This window comes from Nannospalax galili, unplaced genomic scaffold, assembly GCF_000622305.1.
Source record: "Nannospalax galili isolate Female #2095 unplaced genomic scaffold, S.galili_v1.0 scaffold251, whole genome shotgun sequence".
Lineage (NCBI taxonomy): Eukaryota > Metazoa > Chordata > Mammalia > Rodentia > Spalacidae > Nannospalax > Nannospalax galili.
This window is the reverse complement of record NW_008329576.1, coordinates 181845-208658: the sequence shown is the minus strand read 5'-3', so window position 1 is coordinate 208658 and position 26814 is coordinate 181845. Positions and strand designations below refer to the sequence as shown.

Here is a 26814-nt window from a genome sequence, read left to right as displayed (position 1 = left end):
AGTGTAAAATAACCTACCTCCCCACAAAGCTTTTCAAACCACGATTGAGTTACCCATTCATTTTGGTCCCCAAGCAGTACTACTTGTTAGTGGCCTGTAGATTCACTTCCAACTACCCCCTTAGGGGGTAAAAAAAAAAAAAAAAAATTCCCCCTATGCTGGCCCCAGTAAGTCAGAATTTAAAATAAATGGGTTGGCAGCCTCCTGGAGACTTAAATCTACCTTTCCAAAGATGGGACATTTATTCAGATGTTTGGGAATTCATACGCCACCATGGATAGGAATTAAAGATAGAAACCTGATTCTTCCTGTACCTTCTCTACTGCCCGACTGATCTGACCCAGTCTCACTGTCACTGCCATTTCTGCTAAACGGAGCCAGCTAGGCACAGGCAACTGCTTAGTATCAGAACACATCACAACTTTCCCATTCAAGACCTAAAGCCACTGTCTGTCTGGCTACAATGGTGATTCTCCAGTTACTTCAATACTTTAAAAGGCTGCAGCAGCATGCAAAAGAATTTCATTTCATTAAAAAAAAAGTTAAGAAAGGTCTTCAGGAGATGGTGAGTTTTATTGTGTCTTGTCTGGATAGAGGTTTGATTTGCTCTTGAATATTCCAGGGTGGAAAGACTAGGAGACAGCACAGGTTGTGGAGGTCTACTCAGTGTAGTCTCCCTCATTCTCATCCTCACCATCGACGGAGAGAGCAGCATACTTGCTCACAGAGCTGAACTTCTGTAAGAGACAAGGGAAATGGTAATGGGAGCCTTGGATTCTCTCACCCAAACCATGAAACAGAACGCTGATGTGTTGGCAAGTGGAGGATGAGAGTCTAGACCACATCCACACCCCTGGGGTGTGTAGCATTGCCATGGCAGGAGCCAGGGAGAGTCAGAGACACGTGAGTGCTTCTGAACCATGCATATCCATATCCCCTTTACTTTGCAGGAGGAATGAGAGCCAAGAAAGGTGGCAACAGTAACTCAAGAGCCCGCTTAGCTCCTCTCACTTCAACAGACACCAATGCTCCGTTTCCACCCACTCTGCAGTCTCCAATATAAAGGAGTCTAGTGGAAAACTGAGCTAAGAGAAGTTGAGAGCAAGCCCGCAGCACTTACGGAGGCTGGATTTTCTTCAGGTTTCTTTGGCTCAGGTGCAGATCTGGAGTCTTGATCTTTTTTGCCATCTTTCCTGCAGAAACACAAGCATAAGACAACCTCTAGAGAAAGGACTCCAATGCATATGGCACATGTGCCATTTGTGTTCTGCACAGGCACCTCTAGTCAGCAGTTTGCTACTGGGACACTATTATTTCTAGAGTCCCCACATGTAACTGTGACTAGTTTGTTCATGATGGGAGACCTGGTAGTGCTTGGAGAGCCAAGAACTTGATTATAAAGACTTGATTCTAACATCAGAAGTTTGTAGGCAAGAAAACACACCTGTCTGACTCCTTCCAGTGGTCTTTGTTCCCTCCGTCTCCAGGACCACGGCTGGAGTTCCCACTTTGGCCTTTGGGGACACTCACTCCATCCATTTTATTTTCATCTGTTTTAAGTAGAAATGCAAAACAAATTCAAGTATATAAGATAACCTGGCTCCATCTAGATTTCCCTTAAGCTGAAGAAAACATGTACCAAGGGAGGCTAACTTCACACTAAACTAGCTACCTAAAGCCCTTCTGACCAAGTCCTCCATATTACAACCAAAACTATAGGCCAAACAGTACTTATTACATGCTTATCTCTTCCCAGTTCCCCTACCAAAGAAAGGCTTTACCAGAAAGGAGCCAGCTTCAGGTTCTCTCTGAAGAGGCCACCCCTGCCCGAGTGTCAAAAGAACACCACAAAACCTAGACAAAACTGAAAATTTCTTGACTTCCCTGAGGAAGGGAAAAGCATTTTCTTCAGCACTGTGGCCTCTGTAAGGTGCTCATACTCTTGTAAAGAACCCAGTTAAACCCACCGGGACACATGGGCAGAGGTGAAAGCAGAGGGGAGCTAGCTGGGAAGAAAAGGGATGAGTAGGAGCTGGAGGAGACAAGAGGGAGGAACAGGCTGCTGGTGGAGAATGACTCAAACACATTATATACAGGTATGAAAATGCCAGAGAAACCCATTATTATATATAATTAATATATGCCAATAAAAACGTTTTAAAACTGAAAAACACTGCAACTTTAATTTTTTTAAAATCTTGACTGCTGGGGCAATGTCCTTGACCCGGGGTTTTTATTTAGGCTTCTAACTGGAAACCTATTACCTTGGTATATCTCACCTTTCCTTGCTGGTCCTTCCTCAGATGGCTGAGCTGTAGCTACTTTCCCTCCGCCACTAGAAGGAAACAAGTAACCACAGCAGTCAGTTTCCACAGGGAAAGAAAACAGGCAAGAAACCTTTACATGAACCCGTGCCTGTAACATTGTGGGACATTAAAGTACGGGGAAGACAACACTAAAAGCTGTCATTTCTATACTCAAGTGCCATAAACTTTGGAACCATCACAACTCAGCAAGGTTAGCAAATGAGAGAAAACCAAAAGATCCAAGATTTAGCAAAATAAAACTATGCTCAATGGCCACACTGACGGGATGTGGCGGGGGGATTTCTGTGGCATAAATACTGTCATAGGTGATGTCAACTGGCTAACCAAACTCAAGGAAACGGAACTACTGTTACGAGCCAACTCTGGCACACCACTAAATGTGAACTACAAAGGGAAAGCAACCTAATTTGTAACACATTATAAAAGGGCAACAGCCCTCTGGGTATTTTCCAGCACAATTCCAGGTTAACTAACCAGCTGCTGTTGAGGACCTACTCACCTTGTAGGGGACTGCTGCTCTGTGTCTGAGCTCTGAGATCGAGCAGGAGGGTTAGAACTCCGCTTCACCCACGCATTCTCCTTTGGTGGAGGGGCTGGCATTACCTTTAGAGGCTGATCAGGTTTGGGAGGCTTAGAAGTTGGAGAGTGACAGTCGTCTTCTTTATTAAGTGTTTCATTTTCTAGAGACTTCTCACTCTCTCTCCTTCGCGTATCTGTGAAGTCGGAGCAGGATGAATTATCAAGGTGAAAAAAGGGGAGACTGCAGCATTTACCAAGGACTGCAGCAGAACAGGAAGTGGTCTATGGTCACACTTCCTCTTTTTCATCATTAAGCAAAGATTAATTTGGCTCCTAATACATGCAATTATATATAAGCCAAAGGCTTCCAAAAGTCATTTGGAGAAAAATGGTTTTGGGACACAAGAGAAGACACAGCTAGCCTGGAACTTACTATGTAGACCAGTCTGGCCTCACAGAGATCTGCCTGCCCCTGCCTCCCAAGTGCTGGGATTAAAGGCATGTACCACCACGCCCACCTAAAAAATACTTTAAAGGACAATTGTCTGGTCTTTCCTTGGAATCAATGAGCATTCTTTTTTTCCCTATCTTCTCAGTGGATAGCCTCAACTGGGGAAAGGCACTCATGTATATGTGAATAGGACTTAATGAAACTCCAGGAACCACTGCTTGACTCCAACTCAAGTTTGGCAGACACCAGACTGTGATAAACTTGCCTTCATACACTAATGAAAATCAGAACAGTGTCACAGGTATTCAAAGGCCCAAGAGTCTACCTAGAACTTGGAGCCTATTTTGGCAGCTTTCTACATGTGAAGTGCAATCTATATACAAGTATACAAATCAACCCAACACTACACATCTAACACAGGAAGGAGCACTCTATCATGTTCACTGCCATGTGGATGCTGGAATTTGAACCTGGTCTTCTGCAAAAAACAGCCAGTGCTCTTAACTGCTGAGCCATCTCTGCAGCCCCACTCCATCATGCTAGAGGCTACTTCAACAGGAAACTTTTCCAGAAAACTCTTACACTTTGACCTTGGGATGTTCTGAAATGCTCAAGTCCAAGTAAATAGAAAGGTAGAAAGATCTTACTAAGCGGGGCCACAGTAAGTGCGGAAACGGAAGTGCTGTAACTGAGTCATTCATCTCTAGATGTGCTTGTGAACAAACAAATCAGTAACTAGAGGATGAAAACTGAAGTTCTATCCCTTGAGAACAATGTTTGATGCTGCCTAAACACAGCATCAAATAAGATTACCCCCAAGAAGAGCCCTCAGCCTCCAGTACTTTGGTGGTTCTGAGAAACAAAACTACACTGCCAAGACAGAGAACAGGAGCCAGTAAGATGGCTCAGCAGGCAAAGGCACTTGCCACCAAGACTGGCAACCCAAGTTCAATCCCTAGAACCACAGGGTGGTTATCCTCTGATTTCCATGCTGTGAAACGTGACTCTACTCCTCCACAAAAAAGGGACAGAAAATAGAGACAAATCTAACAGTCAAGTATTCTGCCTAGTGGCAGATCATTAACAGATCATTTATAGGCAAGAGATGTGAAAACCCAATCAGCCCTTGCTAACTCAAGTTTATGACAGAGTTTAACACTGCAAAGCCTCTGTATACTTTGGTTATGGAAAATAGTAATATGATACCCACCCTGGTCTAACTTACTTCTGCCAGATGTGGCTGAGGTCCCAGTCTGTGATGACTCACTTCCTGTCCTCGACCGTTCTCGTTCCTGAGTTTCTTCACTTCGCCAACTTGGGTGTCTACACAATGAGATTAAAAATCAAAACAAAACATGATGTTTATAGTGGTTTGGCTTACTTAAGGACTACTATGGGCCCTAGTCAACATCTATAAATGTTTGTGTGTATGTGTGTGTGCACGTTTGTATGAATGTACACATGTGGAGGTCAGAGAATATCCTGGGACACTGTTATTTTATAGACCAACTGCCCACTGGGATTTGCGTCTCCCACCCGTACAAACACTGGAGACTCAAGCAGGCATCTCCACACCCAGTTTTTTAACTCAGGTCCTCATACTTACACAACAAGTACATTACTGACCTAGCCCTAAAAATGTTTTATCACATTGCTTTAAAAATTACATATGCTGGTTTGGAATACCCCAAGAATTAGCTAATGAGGTTAAGAACATTCTTCTAAAATAGCTGGGTATAGTGGAGCATGCTTTTAATCTGTACTCTGGAGGCAGAGGCAGGCCAATCTCTGCCGGCCAGGACTACATAGAGAAACCCTGCCTCAAAAAACAAACAAACAGGGTGAGTGAGATGCCTCTGGGGTTAGGGTACTCTCTACTAGGCCTGATGACCTGAGTTCAATCCCCAGGACCTACAGAGTGGAAAGTCTTGGCTCCTCCAAGTTGTCCTCTGACACTCTCTCCAAATAAATGTAGTGAGAGCTAGATAAAGCTGATTATTTTTTAAAATAAAAACAGACATAGGGGCTGGAGAGAGTTCAGTGGTTAAGCGCACTGGCTGCTCTTACAGAGGACCGGAGTTTGATTCTCAGCACCCACACGGTGGCTAACAACCGTCTGTAACTTCAGTTCCAGGGGAATGAAACACCCACTTCTGACTTCCACAGCACTGCACACCCTGGGTGCACTCACATACACGCAGGCAATACACTCATACACATAAACAAACATAATAAAATATTTAAAAACAGACACAATTTGCTTACTACTACCAGTTATCTATTTGTGGCAAATGTGGCCCAAGGTCTTTTGAAAACTTCAAGGACTATAAGGTCTTTAGTGTGTGACACTGACCCACATACTGCAGACTGCTTTAACATTCCACTCACTGAGCACTTTTCAGTGACAACCAATAATCACACACATTTCCCAAATCCTCCCCTGCCCCACTGAAGTCACACGTGGGAAACTCCTAACTGAAGAAACCCTCACCTCTCCCGGGGCCGCCGGTCTAGTTTTGGCTCGTCCAGCTGACGCTGCAACTTCTCTTGCTCCTTCTGTAGTCGCTCTTCCACTTCTCTTTCTCTAGCAGCCGTGTCGACAGGCTTTGCCCCTCCAAAGATAGAAGCCGCTCGGCTGGACTGGGAGGTGCTAGCAGAGGAATCGTCTTCCTTAGGAGCACTCCGAGGCTTTAGATTCAGTTTGGGTCTTTGGGGGGGACCTAAGTTAAATGAAACTCTAAGTAACAGTTCCCAAATCATAAGAAGGTGACAGCTGAAAGCCAGACTCCCAGATATAGCTCTTAGGAAAAGCTGTATGGGATTTGCACAGTGGCCTGGTCAGTCCAGTGGAGGTGGATAGAAGACTGCCTGGTAATAATGAAGTTCCATAACTTTTCTCTATCCTACTGAAAATGCACAACCAGACTTTGGAATTACTTTACCTTGGAAGAAACTTTTGATTACAATAAACTACTGGGACAAAGGCTTTTGTTGTTGTTGTTTAAGGATCTAGTCTTGAGGCTGAACATCTTCAACAGGTTAAAAGGACCTGGTAACAATGACAAGGTGGATAGATGCTAGCCTTGTGTGAGGGGCAGGGCACACACAAGGAGGCCAGAGATATTAGGTGTCTTCCTTGATTGCACTCCACCTTATCTTGAGACAGGGTCTCTCATTCAATGCAGCACTCACTGGTTGGCTCTCCAAGCTGGCTGGAGAGCTCTAGAGATCTGCCTGTACAACCTCCGTCCTCCCAATTGCAGAGGCATGCGAACATGCCTGGTTTTCTTTGATGTGGGTGCTGGGGGTTCTGAAGACAGGTTCTCATTCTTGTACAACAGGCACTTTACATACTGACCCAGTTCTCAAGCCAAGGCGAGACTCTTTATCTAGTTCTTATACTTCTGTATGAAGCTCTATGAAGGATTCTTCCTCTAAATTGCCAGAAGGCTTTCAAGATAAATTTAAATGTTAAAGAAGTTGTGTTTCTTTTTTTCACCCTTGCTCAGGATCAAACACACAGGGCCTTGTGCGTGATAATGTTCTACCACTGAGCAGCATTCAGTCCAGAAAACTGATTCGTGTTTATCACTTATCCATGTGAAAGATCTAGGGAATTGAAAAAGAAAGCTTACAAATGCAACCACTTGATTTAAGTAATGAAATAATCTATGCTCAACTGAGCTGCCTTCTCACAACCATTAGATGCTGAAAATTGGTATCTATCATGCCTACACATAACTTTATACCTTTACTACATGATGTATGTATGTAACAAAACAAGGTACTGTTTACATTTAAATGTTTTTTCTTTTTTATGTGTATGCGTATATTCTCTGCATGTAGGTAAGTGCACCCGTGTCATGCAATTCCCGCAGAGGTCAGAAGAGGCTGTCGGATCCCCTGGGACTGGAGTTACAGACAGTTGTTAACTGCCATGTGGGTGCTGGGATTCGAATCTGGGTCTTCTGCAAGAACATTCAATGTTCTTAACCGCTGAGCCATCTCTCCAGCCCCCTTAAATGTTCTTTATATAAAGTTTCTGTGTTTGTGCATGCAGAGGCTAAGTCAACCTCAGGACCCTGAGAACTATCCACCTTGTCCTTCTGACCCAGAGGACCTCACTGATTAGGGTAGGCTGGCTTGGCTGGCCACTGAGCTGCTGAGTTCTCGAAATCTACTTGCCTCCTCCCTAGCACTGGGATTACAAATTTGCCCAGCTTTATGAGGATGCCAGGATTGAGCTCAGTTCCCCATGCACATACGGCACTTTATCAACCGAGCCGTCTTCCCCAGCTCAGGGCTTTACGCTGACAGTTTATATTTTCAATATACCTAACTTTGTGAAGGGGCAATTACTTTTATGTTTATAAAATGGGCTCAGAAACTATACAGCCAATATTTGGCAGAGTAGTGACTTACTCCACTGATCCCCCACATTACAATACTATCTTCTTTTTCCTTAGAAGAAAGTCCATTTGTTGACCTACTCAATAAGTAATTCACTGAGTACCTATTTTCAGATATTGTGCAAAAGCTGCAGGACGACAGTTATGCTCCTCCCTGCCTATAAGAAGTCCAATTTAGGCTGGGCGTGGTGATGCAGTACTAGGGAGGCAGAGGCAGGCGGATCTCTGTGAGTTCAAGGCCAGCCTGGTCTACATAGTGAGTTCTAGGACAGCTGGGGCTACAGGGAGACCCTGTCTCAAAAAGACAAAAAAGTAAATAAAAAGTTCAATTTGGCAGGATTTAAAAAGAATACTGCATATTAAGCTTTACAAAAGATCCATTCATATGAAAGATACAAGACAGGCTGGTAAGACGACCTAGCAGGTGAAGGTGAATCCCTAGACTCACATAGTGGAAAGAACCGACTTCCTCAAATTGTCTCCCAATCGCTATGCATATATGCCTGTACACACATACATGCAAAATAGAAATAAATAAATAAGGTATTAGGATTGTTCTATGAAGGTTTCCGTACCGTTAGCATTTAAGGGTCTCTGAAAGCTGAGCCTGTACCTAACCGGGTCAATGTGGAAGGGAAGGGAGATAATGAGGAAAGAACAATTTAAGGGGAAACAGCCAGGAGTCAAGGAGACTTGAAGTGCACAACTGAGCCATCTTTCTCACTTATACATCAGGTCTACCCCCTTTCTCAGGGCTTTACAACACACGGTGGACAGAAAGCAATTAGAGGCCACGTGTCCTAATCTTTCTGATGGCATCACTGTACTTAACGTAAAATGTGACCACTTATTATTTCATAGAATGAATTTAACAGTTTTGTTCCAATAATTAAGGACATAATTTTAGCCTAAGTACACTAACATCAGTAATATTTTGTTTCTAACCTTATAGCACCAATTCCTGGCTGATACTGAATTCCATTTTCTTAACTTTAAAAACAACAGAATCACAACAGAAGAATGTCTTTTTTGTTTATTAAATAATTTTAATTGAAGACTCTATATGCAAAGGCATAGGAGGTGAAGAGTTAAATTCTGTTTGATTTCCATTATGCCATTCTTATCCAATGTTCTATGCTCTGTTGTTTCCTTTACAATGTATAAATTTTCTTTCAAGTCTCTGAAGTGGGCACAAATATAATTTACAACCACAATTTTCCAGTTTTGTGCTTCATGAAGGAAGAGAAAAATCAGTACCTCTGTCATCTCGCCTGTAATCGTCCCGAGAGTAATCATCTCTGGAGCTCCACGACCGATCATCCCGTCTGTCATAGCGGTCTTCATAGCGGTCCCCACCTCCTCTGTAGTCATCGTCCCTACGGTACCCACTACCAAATGCTCTTCTGCCACTGCCTATCCTGGAGTCATAGCCTGTAAACAAATTCCCAATTATGATCACACAGGAAGCAAAAAAGGCAAAAAGAATTCCTGAAAGTACTTTCACTGAGTATTTATAATTACCCCTGTCATAATCTCTGCTGCCTCGGTCATCGTAGCGATCCCGGCCCCCGTAGCGATCCATATCCCGACGTGGGCCGTCCCGATACCCGTCTCGATAGCGGTCTGAATCATAACGATCTCGATACTCTAGAGAGAACAGAGGACAGGTAACACCGCTCCTTTTTCTCAGTTATTAAAGGTAGCTCATTAGATCAATTTGGTTCCTGAATCCTTCCTCACCATAGATTCAGTTTTTATAAAGATAAATTATACCTCCAAAGCAGAAGCACTTGTGAATTAAAAGTTTCTCACTATTTGAGTTCTTACAAATTTCCCTGATAAGTGCTGGGAATAGAGCTCAGTTAGAATACTTGTTCAGTGTGCCTGAGGCTCTGGGTTTATCCCCAGGACCATAAAACCAACACTTAGAATGTAAATCAGGACGATTAAGAGGGTCAAGTTCATCCTCAGTTTTATGAAACCCTGTCTCAACCCCTATCCTACATTTTTATGTGACAAATCTCAATTTCTAAGTACGAACCAACTAATTTAAATAAGCCAAAAAATAATCTGGAGACTAATAATTTGTATGTGCAGATCAAATGGGGGATCTTATTTCTGTAACTACTGCTTCTCCTTCCTTCCTTCCTTCCTTCCTTCCTTCCTTCCTTCCTTCCTTCCTTCCTTCCTTCCTTCGGGACTACAGGCATGCACCACCACATCTGGCTATTTATTGAGACAGGGTCTCCCTGTAGCCCCAGCTGTCCTGTCCTGGAACTCACTATGTAGACCAGGCCTTGAACTCACAGAGATCTGCCTGCCTCTGCCTCCCGAGTGCTGGGATTAAAGGCGTGTGCCATCATGCCCAACTTGCTTCTTTTCTTTTTGAGATGATGGAAGGGTCCTTACTGTGTTGCCTAGTCTAGTCTTGAACCTGTGAACCTTGCCTCAACCTCCTGAGTAGCTGGGATTATTATGTGTATGCCATAGTACACATATCCATCTTGTATCTGCCTAACCAATGCTGGTATTATAGGTATATGCTGACATCCCTGGCTTTTTTACATGGGTGCTGGGGGTGGAACTCAGGTCCTTATGCTTGTGAGGCAACACTTTTAGCACTTTAGTGTGTGGGCCACCTCCCTTGCCCAGTTATGTGTCTTTATAAACAACTGTGTGCCTGTTCCTTTTGTTAAGTTTTTTTTTCTTTTTGAGACACGGTCTTCCTATAGCCTCAGCTGGCTTAGAACTATGTAGACCAGGCTGGCCTCAATTTCAGTGATCCACCTGCTTCTGCCTCCCGTCACGCACTGGTAGTAAAGGCATACACTGCCATGCCTGCTTTTGCTAAGTTTTTTTAAAATCAGGAAAATCACATTGCTTTTCTGCATTCATTGCCTTTTGATAATATCAAAATAACAAAAGAAACTTTTAAGTCATTCCCAATTTCTAACTCCTAATGTGATCCTCTGTAATAATAATTAGTTTCCTGCCCAAATAGACCAAGAACACTCAAGAAAATTAACTTGTAAAATGAACTCACTGTCTCCAAAGCTATCATCCCCTCTTCTAGGCGGGTAGTCATCAAAGCTGTCTGTGGAAGGACGGGCTCTCCAGTCTGTGTCTGTTTTGTCAGAATCTCGATTTCTATCTCGGCCAAAAGAACGATCATCCCTGTCTATAGATACAGTAAAACGAAACTACAAGTTAGCTCACCGAAACAGTGCTCACTCTTCATAAACATAGAAGTTCCCTCTCATTAAAGCTCACTGGTTCTACTTTCTATTGCACCATCATAAAGTGGCCCAGGCCCTGTACTTACATTCTCCAATTAACTGAGCTATTCTTTTTCTCAAAACGTATGTCTATTGGTTTAATGCTTATCCGTCAAGACTACTAGACAGACAGTAAATCTAGTTGTTGTAGATTAAAGTCCACTTAGCCAGTGCTTTGTAGCCTTTACATCACTAACATTTTGAGTTGGGGATTCTTTGTGGAGGGGCTGTTCCATCCATGACAGCATTTATCTCTGGATTATATCTTCTATGTCAGTAGCATTTCCTTCAGTTTTGAAAATCTCACCCCCCTTAACACTGCCAAAAGTTCCCGTGAATAAAATTGGTTGAGAACTGTTACTTTACGGTTCAGTATCTCTATTACAATTTCCTGGGAAAGAACATTTTTACTTTGTCATCCCTGGGCCGCTACCAAACTGAAAATTCCTACCAGTTTTCTCACCTTTATCCTGTGCTTGATCAGCAACATCCACTCGAATTCTCCTGTTACCTAAAGACTAAGAGCACAGGACCAAATTAACCAACCTTTTGCCTCACTATGTACAAATCGCATGAGTAACCTTGAACATCTGGGCATAACAGAAGCACTGGGGGAAGATAAAGGAAAACCACTAGCCAATACTGTCAATTTGCTGGCTTAAGAATCCTTTATGAAGACTTGAAAATTAAAATAAACTTGGAAAAATTAACAAATGAATAAAGTTGGCCTCAATTATCCCCCTCTTCCTTGTCTTTTTTTGAGACAGGGTCTCCCTGTAGCTCCAGCTAGCCTGTAACTCCTATGTAGATCAGGCTGGCCTTGAACTCAGAGATCCTTCTGTCTCTGCTGGGATTAAAGGCATGTACCACTCTTACTATTTTCAACACCAAAATTCATAGACCAGAATTAACTCTGGCAATTTATTAAGTATAATAAATTAAAAACAATTCTCAATCAGCTAAATAAATTGGCATGTTTAGCTCAGCACTGAAGTACATGCTTGCAATTATAGTACTAAGGAGGGTTGTTTTAAGATCTAGCTTAAAACAAAACATGCACACATACAAAAGCCGGTGTGGTGGCGCACACCTTTGATCCCAGCACTTGGCAGCCTGGCCTACGTAGTCATTTCCAGGCCAGCTGGGGCTATGGGGTGACCCTGTCTCAAAAAAACCAACAAAACAAAACAATTGTAAGAAAATAAAAAATAAGCTAGCATGTTTGGTGCCACAGCAATTCAAATACAGAGGCCAATCACAGACCAGCAAAACAGCTGAGTTTACTGTCTATATATAATCTCAAGTTTTCACTCAATATCACCTTTAGACAATTCAAGTTCCTCCAGGGATAGATACCCTGATGTCTCTTTCCCAAATTATTATTTATAACACGATCAATTTTACTGTTTATTTCACCATCATTTTATAGTAGAATTTATAGTTAAGAAGGGTAACACATTCTAAACACTCCAAATTCTATTAAATGTCATTTAATTAAAAATACTATAATAACTGCATGGTATTAATTTTCCTTATCTAAACTGAAAGAAGTTAAAGATTAGTGATGTTTGTAAAATCCACAAAGGATCACAAAACAAAATCCCCCTGCAATAACCTCAGCTCCTCATACTCTGAAGTAAATACATTTTTCTTTTTTTTTGATACAGGATCTAGCCAGGCTGGCCTTGAACAAGTTATTATATGGGGGAAGATGACTGTTAACTCCTGATCCTCTGCATCTTATCTCCCAAATGCTGAGATTACAGGTTTTGTGAGCCAGTGTATCTGTCTGGAAACATGAATTTTTGTCCCACTCTGTGGACTTCAGATTATGGTACTCAATTATGACAGTGAAAATATTTCTTTTTAAAGGCAAAGATTGGAACTAAAATAAATAAATCGAACCTGGGTCCTCTGCAAGAGCAACCAGTGTTCTTAACTGCTAAGCCATCTTTCCAGCCCCAGTGAAACTATTTCTAAGAGCTGTTTATTTCCAATCATACCAATGACAGGTTTGGACTACAGAATTATGGCATGGGAAATGGAGTTTCTAAGAAGTGATTAGGGGAAATATTTCTGGAATTAAAGAGCACAAAAGTCTTCCCCACTTCCTTCCCATTTATAAACCTGTCCTGTCTGTGGATGGGGAAACATTTATGAGTAGTGTTAAAAAGCAGACTACCTGGGCATGATGGCGCATACTTGTGAATCAAATTACTCAAGAAAAACACACATTACAAACAATTTCCTAGTGAAGAAGTTTGTCAAACCCTCTTCAATCATGAAAACACCTTGTAAGAGGCTAGAGAGGTGGCAGTGCTCTTGCAGAGGACCAGGGTTTGCTTTCCAACACCCACATGGCACCTGGAACCACTCCAGACCTAACTCTTTTTTGGCATTAGTGGACAATGGATGCAGGTGTTGCACACACATATGCAGGCAAAATACCCATACAAATAAATTTAAAGAAGCAATTAAAAAACACTCAACTTTCAGCATGAAGTAATAGTTTTTGTGTGGCTAGGGACTGAACCCAGAGCATTCAGTATGCCAGCCAAGCACTCTACCACCTAGTTACACTCTGAAATAATGTTTTTTTTTTTTTTTTTTTCCTGTATTTTTGAGACAGGGTCTCTCTGTAGCCCCAGCTGTTCTGGAACTAGCTATGTAGCCCAGGCTGGCCTTAAACTCAAAGAGGTTCACCTGCCTCTGCCTCTTGAGTGCTGGGATCAAAGGCGTGTGCCACCACACCTGGCTGAAATACTACTTAATACTAAACTATTTTACCATTCTGTTTTACTATTCTAAACTATTTTACTTTTCTATTTGCCTTTATCAAGTCAGCGCATCTTGAAAAAAGCAAAACCATAGAAGTGAAGCAAAGCAGTGAGTTAGTTTATTAGAAACTCAGTAATGTGCTTCTTCCCTAACTTCCCATGTCACTGTAGTGACTTGATCTGGTTAATAAACAGAATTGAGAGTGCCCATCCCTCACCTCCACCCTTTATTTCATTACCTCTTCATTGAGACTCAGGGCACTGAGCAGGGAATCCAGGTCCTCAAATTCAGCATAACCAAAACCTTTCAACCTGTCTGGATTGCTGGGTTCACGTGGTAAGCGCACTGCACTGATCTGCGTATAAGAAACAAAAGGATAAAAAAAAAGAGATCAGTATGTATGTAATTAATTTCTCTGAAGAACATGCCAAGAACCTGGATGTCAGCAGGAGAAAAACCGGTAGAAGACACAAACCATATTGTATTTAACCGCTAGGACAAAATTAACATGAATTAGTGTATGCTTTCCACCCCTTTTTGCTTCCCTCTACATTCTTTTTTTCCAATCAAAGGCATCTGGGAGATCCTGCCTCAAAACAAACAACAACAGGAACACTTTAGTTTAGGCACTACCTTCAACATCCAGCTAGCAGTCTCTTACATTTAATCCTCTGAAGAATTCCTTAATGGAGTCTTCTGTCACATCGTAGGGCAGGTTCCCTAGAAAAGCAGTGTAGGGTGGCGATTTGGGAAGACGGCTCCGGTCGATATTGGGTTCCCGAGCAGCCCGTGGAGCAGTGGGAAGGATGGAACGGTCAATTGGAGGTGCCCTATACACATCGTCATCGTTACTGTGCCAAGTTGTTGACACTAGGGTAGAAGAGCAGATGAAAGGAATTAAGACAAAGCTCAGTGTGGTGGAGCACGCCTGTAATCTCAGCACTTAAAGAGGCTGGGACACCAGGATCAATGTGACAGTAAGGTTCGCCTGCATTACAGAGTGAGATCCTGTCTCAACAACCCAAAATCCAGCTGAGCACGGTGACCCGTGTAATCAATCCCATTGGTAGGTAGAGGCTGGCAAATGGCTGAAAGTTTCAGGTCAGCCTGGTATACACAGTGAATCCCTGGCTAGTCAGGGCTACATATATATAGTGAGTTCTTATGTCAAGGGGAAAACAAAACAAAACCCTCCACCAAAACAAAACTTCCAAATCCTCCATAAAAACCGACACACACACACACATGCACACACACACATGAAGAATTAGCAAGATTCCTGCTGATGCCTAGCCACAAAAAAGCTGTGCAGACCAAACTAGGTGGAAGCTTAGCAACAAGAGCTTTACAAAAGAAAATGTTTCTACAGCAGTGTTATAATCAAAAAAGCAAACAAAGGGAAAAACAAAACAACACTTAGTACTCATGGTCTATTTCTGTGTATCTCAACTCAAGGTCTTTGAAGGCCAGATTGTTAACAGAATCCTGTTCTATCTGATTCCACATACAGTAAGAGTACCAACTATCTAAGGAATGCCAAGTACTTTACATTCATCACATCACACTTTATCCCGTGAAGTTGTTCCCCATTCTACAGAAAATATAGTTCAGGTTTCTGACAATATGACAATAAAATAGTACAACTATGACTCAAATCTGGATTCTTTTTACTCCAAACATATTCATAGCAATGGATGGACACGATCACATTCCCACTGTAAGGCTGGACAGAGTATCTTCATCCTGGTTGGCTGAGACAGGGTCTCCTGTAGCCCAGGCTTGTGTTCCTCCTTTCTCCACATCCCAAATGCCCAGTTATGGGCATTTACCATCACACCAGGCTTTCCTCAAGGTTTATTTAACAACAATAAGCTGATACAAACTATCTTAGTTTCATATCCCTGATCCTTAAAAATCTCTCCCTACAGTCCTGTCTTTGAACCTGTACTCCAATTTCAACACTTAAAGTGTAACTTATATCAAATTCCCTGTTTCCATCAAGAAAATAAACCATACAAGGTATTCAGTCTGTAATAAAAATTTTTAGAAAAAAATGATGGTGATTGGATTAATAACCTGGTAATTATAAAAAAGCTCTAAGCTAGGCATCATGGCATAGGCCTATCTTTGTGAGTCTGAGGGTGGGCTGGTCTAAACACCAAGTTCCAGGCCAGATTACATAGTAACACTACCTCCAAACCAATCAACCAGTTCCTTTCTGTTTCTGGCTATGCTTTAACCTCAGAATATTAAAGAAACACCTCAAATTCATGCCAATAGTCCCTGAGTATACACAATGTAGAGATCACATTTACAATATCACTTAAAACCATAAGGGACTGGAGATGGCTGAGCGGTTAGAAGCACTGGCTGTTCTTGCAGAGGACCCGGGTTCATATCCCAGCACCCACATGGCAGCTAGGAACCGCCCATAATTCCTGTTCCAGGGGATCTGATGCCCTCTTCTGACCTCCTTGGGTATTTGCACAACATAGGTGCCCCCACACACATATGGGCAAACACTCATGCATATAAAATAAAAATAATAAAATGTTAGAAAAAAGAGGAAACCATAAAACCTTACACCTAAAAGGAACTTATAAATCTAGTCTTCAAGTGAAGAAAAATAATGCTAAGAAGACAGGAACTCAAGGCTGGAGAGATGGCTCAGCAGTTAAGAACACTGACTGTTCTTGCAGAAAACCCGGGTTTGAATCCCAGCACCCACATGGCAGCTAACAACTGTCTGTAACTCCAGTTCCAGGGGTCTGACAGCTTCTCCTGTCCTCCTCAGGCACTGCACGACATGGGTGCACGTACCTACATGCAGGCAATACACGCGTGCACACACACAAAAATAAAAATAAAATATAAAAAAAATAATAAAAAGGAACTTGAGAAAAGTCTTAATGCAATAGCTGGGATTGGCACAAAGCTCTCCTGAAGTTCACTTCATGCCCCTACTACAGAGTTTGATAAGCAACTTGAGATTAAACCCAATACTCTCATAACTTCATGCCCCTACTACAGAGTTTGATAAGCAACTTGAGATTAAACCCAATACTCTCAAATACAGAGATTTCAGCTTCAATAAAAGGAACAAGATCTTCTCAAATCATAAATCAGAGAATGGAATAACATGTTGTCTAGAAAACAAGGAAAATTTCAAGTACAACAATTCTAAGTACAGCAATAGAGAAATTACCATCTCCTTCCAGGTCGTCTGTTTCATCAGCCCAGCTGACTGGTTTGGGGACATAGGTACTTCCTCCACCAGTTCCCCCATCCTCAGCCAGAAAGTCTGTTAGGGAGATGGTCTTCCCCTTCTTATTCTTCTTTTTTGCTGTTTTAAAAGGCAAGAGAAAGATTATTCATGGACACTCAGGTATTTAGACCTGTATGCTATGCTAAGGACATATAAAGAAAGTAACACAAAAGGCCCATCAGATGACTGGATTACATAATTTATATGCACGCATGATATAGATATAGAGGAGACAATATAATGGTCCAGGAAAGTCAAGCACAATAGCCATTTGGAAGGCTGACAGGAATGGTGTGAATTCAAGACCGCTGGACAACACAGTGTGACAATGTCTCAAAAATATTGAAGGGACTGTAGCTCAAATTGGAGCAAAGCTAACACGCACGAATCCGAGGTTCAGTCCCAAGCACTGTATCAACTGGGTGTAGCAGCATAAACTCATGTGATACTACACACAGTAGGTAAGGAGGGTCACAAGTTAAAGGTCACCCTTAGCTACAGGATAAGTTTGAGGCCAGCTGAGGATATGAGACCCTGTCTCCTGTCCTAGCCCTGAACTTCAGTAACAGACAAGTACTCTGTACTCTGTGGGAAGCAGGACTGTGATGGGAACATCTTTTCTATCTTACTGTATTCACTCACTCACTCACTCACCTACCTCAGTATTTGAGATCTCATGTGATGCTGGGGATCTAACCCAGGACCTGGCAAATATGAGACACACACTCTACCACCGAGCTAAGACACATTTGAAAATTTGAACTTAGGAACTTTGAAGACAGGGTCTCATTATGTAGCCCCTGGCTGGCCTCTAACTGACAGAGATCCACCTCTGTCCCCAAATGCTGAGATTAAAGGTGTACAACTTCCATGCCCAGTGAGAAACTACTTTGATACTACATTTGCTGTTGCTCAGGGCTCTTCACATGACAGCAAACATGGGTCCCAACTTTCATGGCAGGTTATCATAACCTGGTAAAATGCTGTGCTATACACTTACGTGTTATCTGGAAGCATTTGATCAGTTTAGAGTCATACACTTTGGGGGCTGAAGAGATGACTCAGAGGTTAAGAGTACTAGCTGTTCTCTTAGAGGGCCCAGGTTCGCTTCCCGGCACCCATGTGGTGGCTAACAACTGTGACTACTTCCAGGGGATCCAACACCCTCTTCTGGCCTCCATTATATGCATGGGTGTACTTACATGCAGGCAATACAGTCACAGACACAAAAATAAAAAAACTCTAAGAGTACTAATACAGCTTAAATCTACCTTCTTTCTTACCTTAATTTGAAGTATGACACTAAGAGGAAAATGCTAGAGAACCACAACAACCAACACACTTCAATATTTTTCATGGTTATGAAATACTTAGCAATCTTCAAATAACTCAATTCTGTGGCCAGACCTTGGCTCTTTAGCCTCAGAATTTCAAATATGGCATAATTAATAGCTAATTCAGAAGAATAGAAGTGACCAAGAATAATTCTAGAATGGGCCATAACATAATTAAGAAAAACTGTTAAGGTTGGGTGTGCTGGCCTATCATCTCAGCACTGTGATAGCAGGATTACAAGTCTGAGTCCAGCCTGGGCAATAGTGAGGAAATCTCCCTCCCATCTCCAAAACTTAAGTAGCTCCATGATTTTTACAGTCATGGACTCTTCCTCCATCTTCCAAGCCTCATCTGTATTTCAACTCAAGAGGACTATCTAAATCTGATACGCCACTGCTTAACAGAAAGTTGCTTTCTCAAATTCAACTGTCAGAAAATAGTGACCTATCTGCTATGAATGTTACACAGTCTTATGGGCACAATATAACAATACTCAAGTATCAAGGTCTGAATGTGCAAACCAAATGAATATGGCTACAAAAATATAAAGAAAAGATGGCATTAATTAATGTCAAGTTTTTACCCCCAAATAACAACACTAATCTAGTTTCAAAATGGTTATGCAGAAGTTAAGACCTAAATCACTGATATACCCCAATTCATATGTAAACAATCTATGTTCTTCCCCACCTTAAGACAAACTTCATGCAGCCCAGGCTGATCTCTAACTCCCTATGCAGCCAAGAATGACCTTGAACTTCTACCTCCTTCACTGCTAGATTAAGGGTATGTATGTACCATACCAGGCTTAGGCAGGGCTAGGAATTGAACCCAGGGCTTCATGCATGCTAAGCAAGTACTCTACCAATTGAATTAGCTTTTAATAAACTAATTTGTACAAGATCTGAGGTAGGATGCTTATGGTACAAAGGTTTATTTTAGTCTTCATTTTCTATATTTTCTGTATTTTAAGGTATTAGAATAATGCTTGTCAGAGATCCTAACCCTCATAGGGCTTAAACTATTATTGTTAGATAGTATCTATTCCATTAACTTATTTCTGCCACTGGGAGAATAAAAATGATGTAAAACGAGTAAAGCTGTACTTCAAGTAAAGTAATGAGGACCAAGTTCAATATAACAGTTAAAATTTCAGGTATTCACCTTCCATCGTTCTGTATACATTATCTTATACCACCAGAGCGAAATCTGGAATTAACCAGCCCTTTGATCTGATTTGGCTTAAATCAACTTTGTATTGGGGTTTCTCAACTCTTTAACCTCTTGATTCTTTAGACAAAAGTCTCACTCTTCGTTAATATTACTGGATATTATAAAATAAACTAAAGAACATGAGTAAAACATATTAAACTATTATTTTTTTGAGACATAGTCTCAGCTGGCCAGGATGGAACTAGCTGTTTAGACCAAGCTGGCCTTGATCCCAGAGATTTGCTTGTCTCTGCCTCTCTAGTGCTGGGATTAAAGGCATGCACCACCACCAGGCATGGCTACTGTTTAAGATCCTTTTTTTATTTTTATTTTGGTCTTTTTGAGAGGAGGTCTCCCTGTAGCCTCGAACTCAAGAGATGCGCCTGCCTCTCTGCGCCTCCCAAGTGCTGGGAATAAAGACGTGCGTCATCACGCCCGGTAAGATCCTCTTCAAATCATAAACTTTCCTTGCTTCTATGACTGTCACTACGTCCTCCCTTGTACACTCTCGCTGAGAAGCCAATGTTGGACAAGCAGATCCTAAAAGCAAAATCAATAAACTCAGCAGGGTGCCAATGCTTGTCCCATCCCATTTCATTCCACTGAGAAAAGACGTTATCTAAATCATCCATGCCCTTTGCTCCTAGGCCTTAACATGTTTAAGATTTTAGCTATGGGGGCTGGAGTGATGTCTCGGTGTCCTATTGTTTTTACAGAGGATAGGAGTCTGTTCCCATGATGGCTGCTCACAACCACCTTAAACCACTCCAGCTTATAGGGGATCCAATGCCTCTAACCTCTGCGGGTACCTGCACTCATGTGCATATACCCATACACATACCTAAGAAATATGTCAACTGTGTTCCTTTTGTAAGCTTTAATTTTTCCTGAACACCTTGCTGCAATGACTGAACTGGTCCAATTCTCTCATTTCTGTTCTAAGGCTGTACCACCTCGAACACACACAATTTCATCTTTCATGCCCCATAAATTTTACACAAATTAGTTAACAAATCGATTACCTCACAAAACAAATTTGTCCCACATGGACCCTAGTGTGTGAGCATATTGTCAGGTTAAACCCAATTCCTTAAAAATAAATCATTTCCAGCCAGGCATGGTGGTGCATGCCTTTAGTCCCAACAGAGGCAGGCGGATCTCTGTGAGTTTCAGGCCAGCTATGGGTACAGGGGGACCCTGTCTTAAAAAAACACACACACACACACACACACACACACACACACACAAAATCGTTTCCATAACTACTGTGTTTAAGCACAGAAGACCTTGTCAATATATTGTTTTCTCTGAGGAGGGGCACTATGTGACCCAGGTTGGCTGGAACTCCTGGTTCAGCTTCCCCAGTACTAAGATTATAGGCATGCCACCATACCCTCCTGTGCCTTTTTGTTTTACTGTGTAGTACTGAGTTGAATCTAGAGTTTTGCACATGCTAAGCAAGCACTCTATAACTGAACTATATTATATCCCCAGCACCTGCTGTGGTCCAACAGGCTGTTACAGAAAGATAACACCAGAGCCGGTGTGGTGGCACACACTTTTAATCCCAGCACACGGGAGGCAGACGCAGGCAGATCTCTGTGAGTTCCAGGCCAATCTGGTCTGGTCTACAGAGTGAGTTTGAGGCCATCTGGTCTCAAACAAAACAAAACAAAACCAAAACCAGACAGACATAACTAAACTAAGGACTCAGCAGGCTGCATATATATATATATATACATGTACACACACATATTTATATATTTATGTAGCAATAATAATTGTAGAACAGGTCATGAATTTGAGAGGGAATGAAGACACAGGATCTGAAGGGGTAGAAATGATGTTAAGTACAGTGTATTCATATATAAAATTCTAAAATATTAAATATTAAAAAGATGTAACATAATCAACTTAATTTTTCAATCAAGATCTTTCACATCTTTTTTGGAGACAGCTCACTATGCAGCCTTGGCTGGCTTGGAACTCAAAACAATCTTCCTGCCTCTATGGCCTCACAAATGCTAAGATTACAGGCATTTGCCACCATGCCCAATAACAGGTTAAGCTTTCTGCTTGTTTTCTGGAGGTGCTGGGAATCAAACGCATGGCCTTCTGCATGCTAGATAAGCACTCTACCACTGAGCTCTATCTCTAGTCTAAGAGTCACTGCTCTATGTAATATTTTCACTTCAATAAAAGAAGGCTTAAAAGGCTCAGGAGAGGCATGAAGACTGTGCAAAGTTCAAGGCCAGCCCGGGTAACAGCATGAAATCCTGCCCCCAAAAAGTAAAACAAAAAGTATGAAAAGATACCAGAAATTGTAAAAACCTAGATTGGCTACTGACTTTTTATGCCCAAAGATGAGACACCTTAAAATAGTGTAAGCAAGGTGAGCATGGCGGGGCAAGCCTGTAATCCAAGCACTTGGAAGGCTGAAGCAGAACGATCACCTTGATCTGACGCCTGCCTGGGCTGCGTAGCTGGACACCTCCCCTCATCCCCAAAGTATAAACAACAAATCTTACTTGTTAACTGCAGCCCTACTTCTGCCACCTTTTAAAAGCTATTATCTTCATATCTGGAAAAGGAATTATATGTAGCTCTTAACAGTCATATGAGGCTTTGTCAAAAATTATGTTTAAGTTTAGATCTTGGTAAGTTTCATTTATTCTTTGGAGTATGCTGGTAACTAAGTAAGCTAAGAAAGTCAGGAAAGGGTCCAAAAACCTGTACAGGAGCTGGCGAGATGACTTAGTGGGTAAAGGTGCTTACCACCACGTATGACAACCTCAGTTCAATCCCTGGAACCCATAGAGTAGACAAAAACTGACTCCTCCCCCAAGTTGTCAGAATGGTTACAGAAGCTGTATTTACAGTATCTGAAAAAGAGAAGCAATCCAGATGCCCACCAAATAATAAAACGTTATCTGTACAATGGAATGTTATTTGGCAATCAAGTTAGGAGTACTGACACATGCTACAAAATGAAGACTGAGAAGAGGCAAATCCTCCATGCGTGGTGGCACACACCTTTAATTCTAGCACTTGGGAGGCTGGGCAGAGGCAAGGGGGTCTTTAGGAGTTCCAGGCCAGCCAGGGGCACAAAGTGAGACCCTATCTCCAAAAACAAAACTAAAACAAATAAAACCAGAAGGGGTAAATGCAAAGGAAAAGTAGCTGGGGAGAAAGGAAAGTGACTGCTAATGGGGTAAGGTGCTTCTTTTTGGGGTGATGAAATATTTCCAAATTAGGTAGTTAAGAGATGGTCTACTGTCTCCATAAAGATACTAACCGTGACCCCAGGGATGTAGCTTAGTGGCCAACTGAGTGCCTAGCATATGCAAGGCCCAGGGTTCAAACCCCAGCAAAACACAAAATAGACCCAACCAAGCCAGGAATGGTAACACACATCTTTAACCCCAATACTCAGAAGGCAGAGGCAGGTGGATCTTTGTAAGTTTAAGGCCAGTTTGGTCTACATAGTGAGTTCACTAGCCAGGACTACGCAGTGAGACCCACTCCAAAAACAAAACAAAACAAACTGTATAAATTCAAGAATCCATACAAATAACAAATTACTTAGAACTAGACTAATTTTGCTGTTCTCAGAGTTCAGCCACGACAAGTTTCACACAATGCAACGTAAGCCCCACCTTTACTGCACTAGTTTAGCAGGGAATAAAGACAGACTAATAAGCTCTACCTCCACCCCTACATTCAGTTACATGACTTCTGTGCCCAATTTCTTCATCTTGACAAAAGCAACTGCCATATAGTCTTTTTCCTTTCTCCTCCAGGGACACTCAAAAGGAGTTGTAAAAATTCTAGTTAAACTTCTTGCTTTGGGCATTTGCCTACTGTTTGGACTGTAGCAATATCTATTATAAATCTAAGACACTGATGTTAAAGTATGCTCTTAAACATTATATATGCTCCTAATCACAGTAAGCACTTGTATATACACATTCTTTTTCAATGAAACTATTTAGAAACACTGTTTTCCTACAATTGACAGTCCTCTGCAATTGACTTTTCATAATGCTTTTACCTTGGCCATCTAAACATCCTTGCAGAGCAACAAATACATGGTACAGGATGGGATTTTGAAAATAGGTAATTTGTAAACAATATGTTAACTCCTGAAACTGTTTAAACCATGAAGGTCAGTACCATATAAGCCCCACTTAATATTATCCTTTCACTATAAAAATCAAACAAGACATTATCATGGCATACTGAAATGTTATGCAAGTGAAAAGGTATAAGCAGAGATTACATGTACTAGCTGCAATTTTATGTAAATCTGTATCAAACATGATTCCCTATTGCCAAGAGGCATGCAGGTAAACTTTACAAATGAAGAAACTGGGAACCAAAAGGCAGTTCTACTGGCTTTAACAATTCAAGTAGCCACAATAAAAATGAAAAAAATGGATGCTTTTTTGAGACAGGATCTCACATTGTAGTCCAGAATGGCCTGGAACTCATGACAATCCTGCCTCAGCCAGAGTGCTGGGATTACAGATGTGAGCTACTATGTTCCACTAAAACCTCATATATTTAAGTATTCTTTCAAAGAAGCCGATTAAAAAAGTAAATGCCTAGGCTCAATGTATCAAGTTTCCTAGAAAACTATTCCAACTATCTTCATTTGTCATTTCTAAGACATTTTAATATATTGAAGGTCAATGAACACTGGTACTGCTTTAAAGAATTTTTTTAGTCTTATCTAATGGTGAAAGAGATCTGTTAAGTTGTATCTTGTATTTGCATAGAGAAAACCCAAGACCCATTTCAACTCCAGGCATACTGTCCACTCAAGTCAGTGCAACTTGAGGAGGAAATGGCCAAAGATGTAACCCTGTGTGGAGACATCAAATCAAACTAGATTTTCCCAGATGAACTGAAAAAGACGGTGGCTTCCACGGAAAGTAAATATGGAAGGGGACAATTACACACACACACACACACACACACACACACACACACACACAAAGAATACTGTAGTCTGCTCTCTCCTTTCTGTGGGCTCTGGAAATCCAACTCAGGCTTGATGACAAGTGCCTCTACTCTACCCACAGAGCCATTTGGCCAGTACAGCTATGATGTCTTTCACTTTTAAAATTTTTACTAAAGATACTAAGCTGTCAAGGTAGTAAATTTATGCCAGATGAGCTCTTTTCATAGATTAAAATACATTTTTTTAAGCTTTAGATGACGCTTTTAGCCAGCAACTCAAACTTAGTGTGACATTTAGTACTTCCGAACTAGCAAAAAAAAAAATAAATAAAATAAAAAAGGTAGAAGAGCCAGGAGTCCCCGAGATTTTGATCCTGCTCAGCTAACTGCTGTGTGACCTTGAACAAATCTTTGCCTCATTTTTCTTCAGTTAGGAGGTACCACTTATTCTTTACATTACCTCATAGGACCTAACAGGGCAACACACACAGGCTTGGTCAATTAGTGCTATACCAATGAAAGCTGTTATGCCCTGGGCTGGGATGGATAGATAGCTCAGTGGTAGAGTGCTTGCAAGTACATCTAAAGCTCTGGGTTCAATCCCCAGCACTGCAAGTGGAAAAGAAGTTCTTATGCCTAAGTGCACCTCAAGTTAGCTATTCCCCAAATACAACCGTAACTCTAGTTTCTGATTCCTTACTGAGATAAATTAGGGTTTAAGAGACAGCAATTCAGCAAGTGTTTTTACAGAATGGAGTCATGCAAGGAGAAAGAAACCTATGTCCCAAACTAAAACTAATGCTAGTTAAAGTCCACTGGCATTCTTACAGGTCCACTGCAAACCCAAATAAACTTGCCCCGAAGTGTTTTTTTAAAAGACCCACAAACTATTTTTAATAGCACCTTCTGAGAGGTTCCACAGTCATCTAAGACGACGAAGAAAATAAAAGTTGAATCTTGCCACTGAAATTACCCTAACTCAATCAAAATGGAAGCTCTGTAACAGCAAGGACCTGATCTTACTCCCCACTTCGGCTCGAAACACTTTCACAACTGTGCCTGGGTTGAAATGAGGGTGCGGGTGGTATAGAGGAATCTTAAGTGTCCATCCCCGCTGCTTCTAACTAACACGTGGGCGAACCGCCCTGGGCTCCCTGCCCCCAACTAACTCTAGTAGTGCCTATCTCCACCCCTACTACCGGCCCCTAGAACGAAGCACAGGGGCCGGACACACTCTAAAGATTGCTAAAGAGTGAAGCACAAGGTCATAAACGGGCAAAGCCCATGCCCATGAAGGCTTCCCATCTGGACTCGAGCGCATGCTTTCAAGGCGCGCCTTCCCCACTCGCCTCGTCTTCCCTGCCGCGCACGCGCACCGCAGCCTTCCGCCACCCCTTCAACACGCGCTCGCGTTCTAACTGCCCCCCCTCCCCCCACTAGGGTCCGCAACGGCCTCGCGCCTTGGAGACCTGGTTTAAGGTGCTCCGGTCCGCGCGCCAACCGTCTGCCTTCTTCCTCCACGCCTTCGCGCGGACGTGCTGCTTCAGGTCCAAAAGGGCCCCTCGCCTCCCGTACCCCTCTCCGCGCCTCCTCCAATTGATGCCAGGGTCCACCATTACTGTCTACTCCAACATCGCGCAGACGGGGTGAAAAGGGTTTGAGGGGGAGGGGAAGAGCCCTCCCCTCCCCCTAAACATCCCGAGGCGGTACTGGAACGCGCGATGCCGCTAGCCTGCCACAGCCTCCAGGCCCGAAGGAGGCCGGTGCCACCTGCTCCAGACTCCGGCAAGGATCGGGTCACGCCGCGAGGCTGGTTTCAGAGCCTGGTCCTTGGCCGCACTCGGCCGCTCACTCACCTGAGGCCGCCATGTTGGGAGAGGGAGAGAGAACGCAAAGGACCCGGATGAGGCAATCACGTGATTATAGCGGGCGCGACGGGCCTAGAGACGCGGAACGAGGAGGGGCGGGGAGCTGAGGACCGAGACAGGAGGTGGGGCGCTGCCGCCCTCGGTTCGTAAAGCAGCGTGAGGAGGTGGTCCGGCGTCCGACCGGAAGGCCTGCGCGACATGTGGCCGAAGGGGTGGGGCCTGAGCTGTCGCGAAACCCCACGCTTTACGTGGGGCGAGGCGCACCCGTGAGGCTGGAGCTGCGCTCGGGGCGGGGTCTCCCGACACACGGACTTCCGGGTAGTGGGTTGGCGTGTTTGCAGACTCCGTGGAACCGGGTCTGGAATCTAGAATGGGTGTGCAGTAATTGTTTTTTCTCAGAGGGAAGATTCCGA

General features: G+C 42.6%; 1 protein-coding gene across 2 annotated transcripts; it reads right to left on the bottom strand.

Moving 5' to 3' along the window:
- On the bottom strand, nt 1–26535 carry Eif4b (eukaryotic translation initiation factor 4B). 2 transcript variants are annotated; one of them, XM_008838347.3, is made up of 15 exons: nt 26390–26535; nt 16965–17102; nt 14421–14629; nt 13998–14114; nt 11445–11499; nt 10750–10884; nt 9228–9353; nt 8964–9137; nt 5789–6017; nt 4508–4620; nt 2827–3040; nt 2280–2335; nt 1445–1550; nt 1121–1193; nt 1–737 (listed from the first exon to the last, which is right to left on the bottom strand). In XM_008838347.3, exons 1-15 carry the CDS (start codon nt 26400–26402, stop codon nt 660–662), a joined length of 1836 nt encoding a protein of 611 aa, XP_008836569.1. In that variant the 5' UTR covers nt 26403–26535; the 3' UTR covers nt 1–659. The 2 variants fall into 2 exon arrangements, with proteins under 2 accessions (XP_008836569.1, XP_008836578.1); XM_008838356.3 differs by having other exon boundaries at nt 535–737; nt 4523–4620.
- Between the last annotated feature and the right edge of the window lie 279 nt (nt 26536–26814).

Coding starts and splice junctions, on each gene's coding strand:
- Eif4b (XM_008838347.3), bottom strand. Junction 11,500..13,997: donor CCCTGAGTCTCAATGAAGAG/GTAATGAAATAA, acceptor CTGTGCTCTTAG/TCTTTAGGTAACAGGAGAAT. Junction 4,621..5,788: donor GACCGGCGGCCCCGGGAGAG/GTGAGGGTTTCT, acceptor CTCATTGTGTAG/ACACCCAAGTTGGCGAAGTG.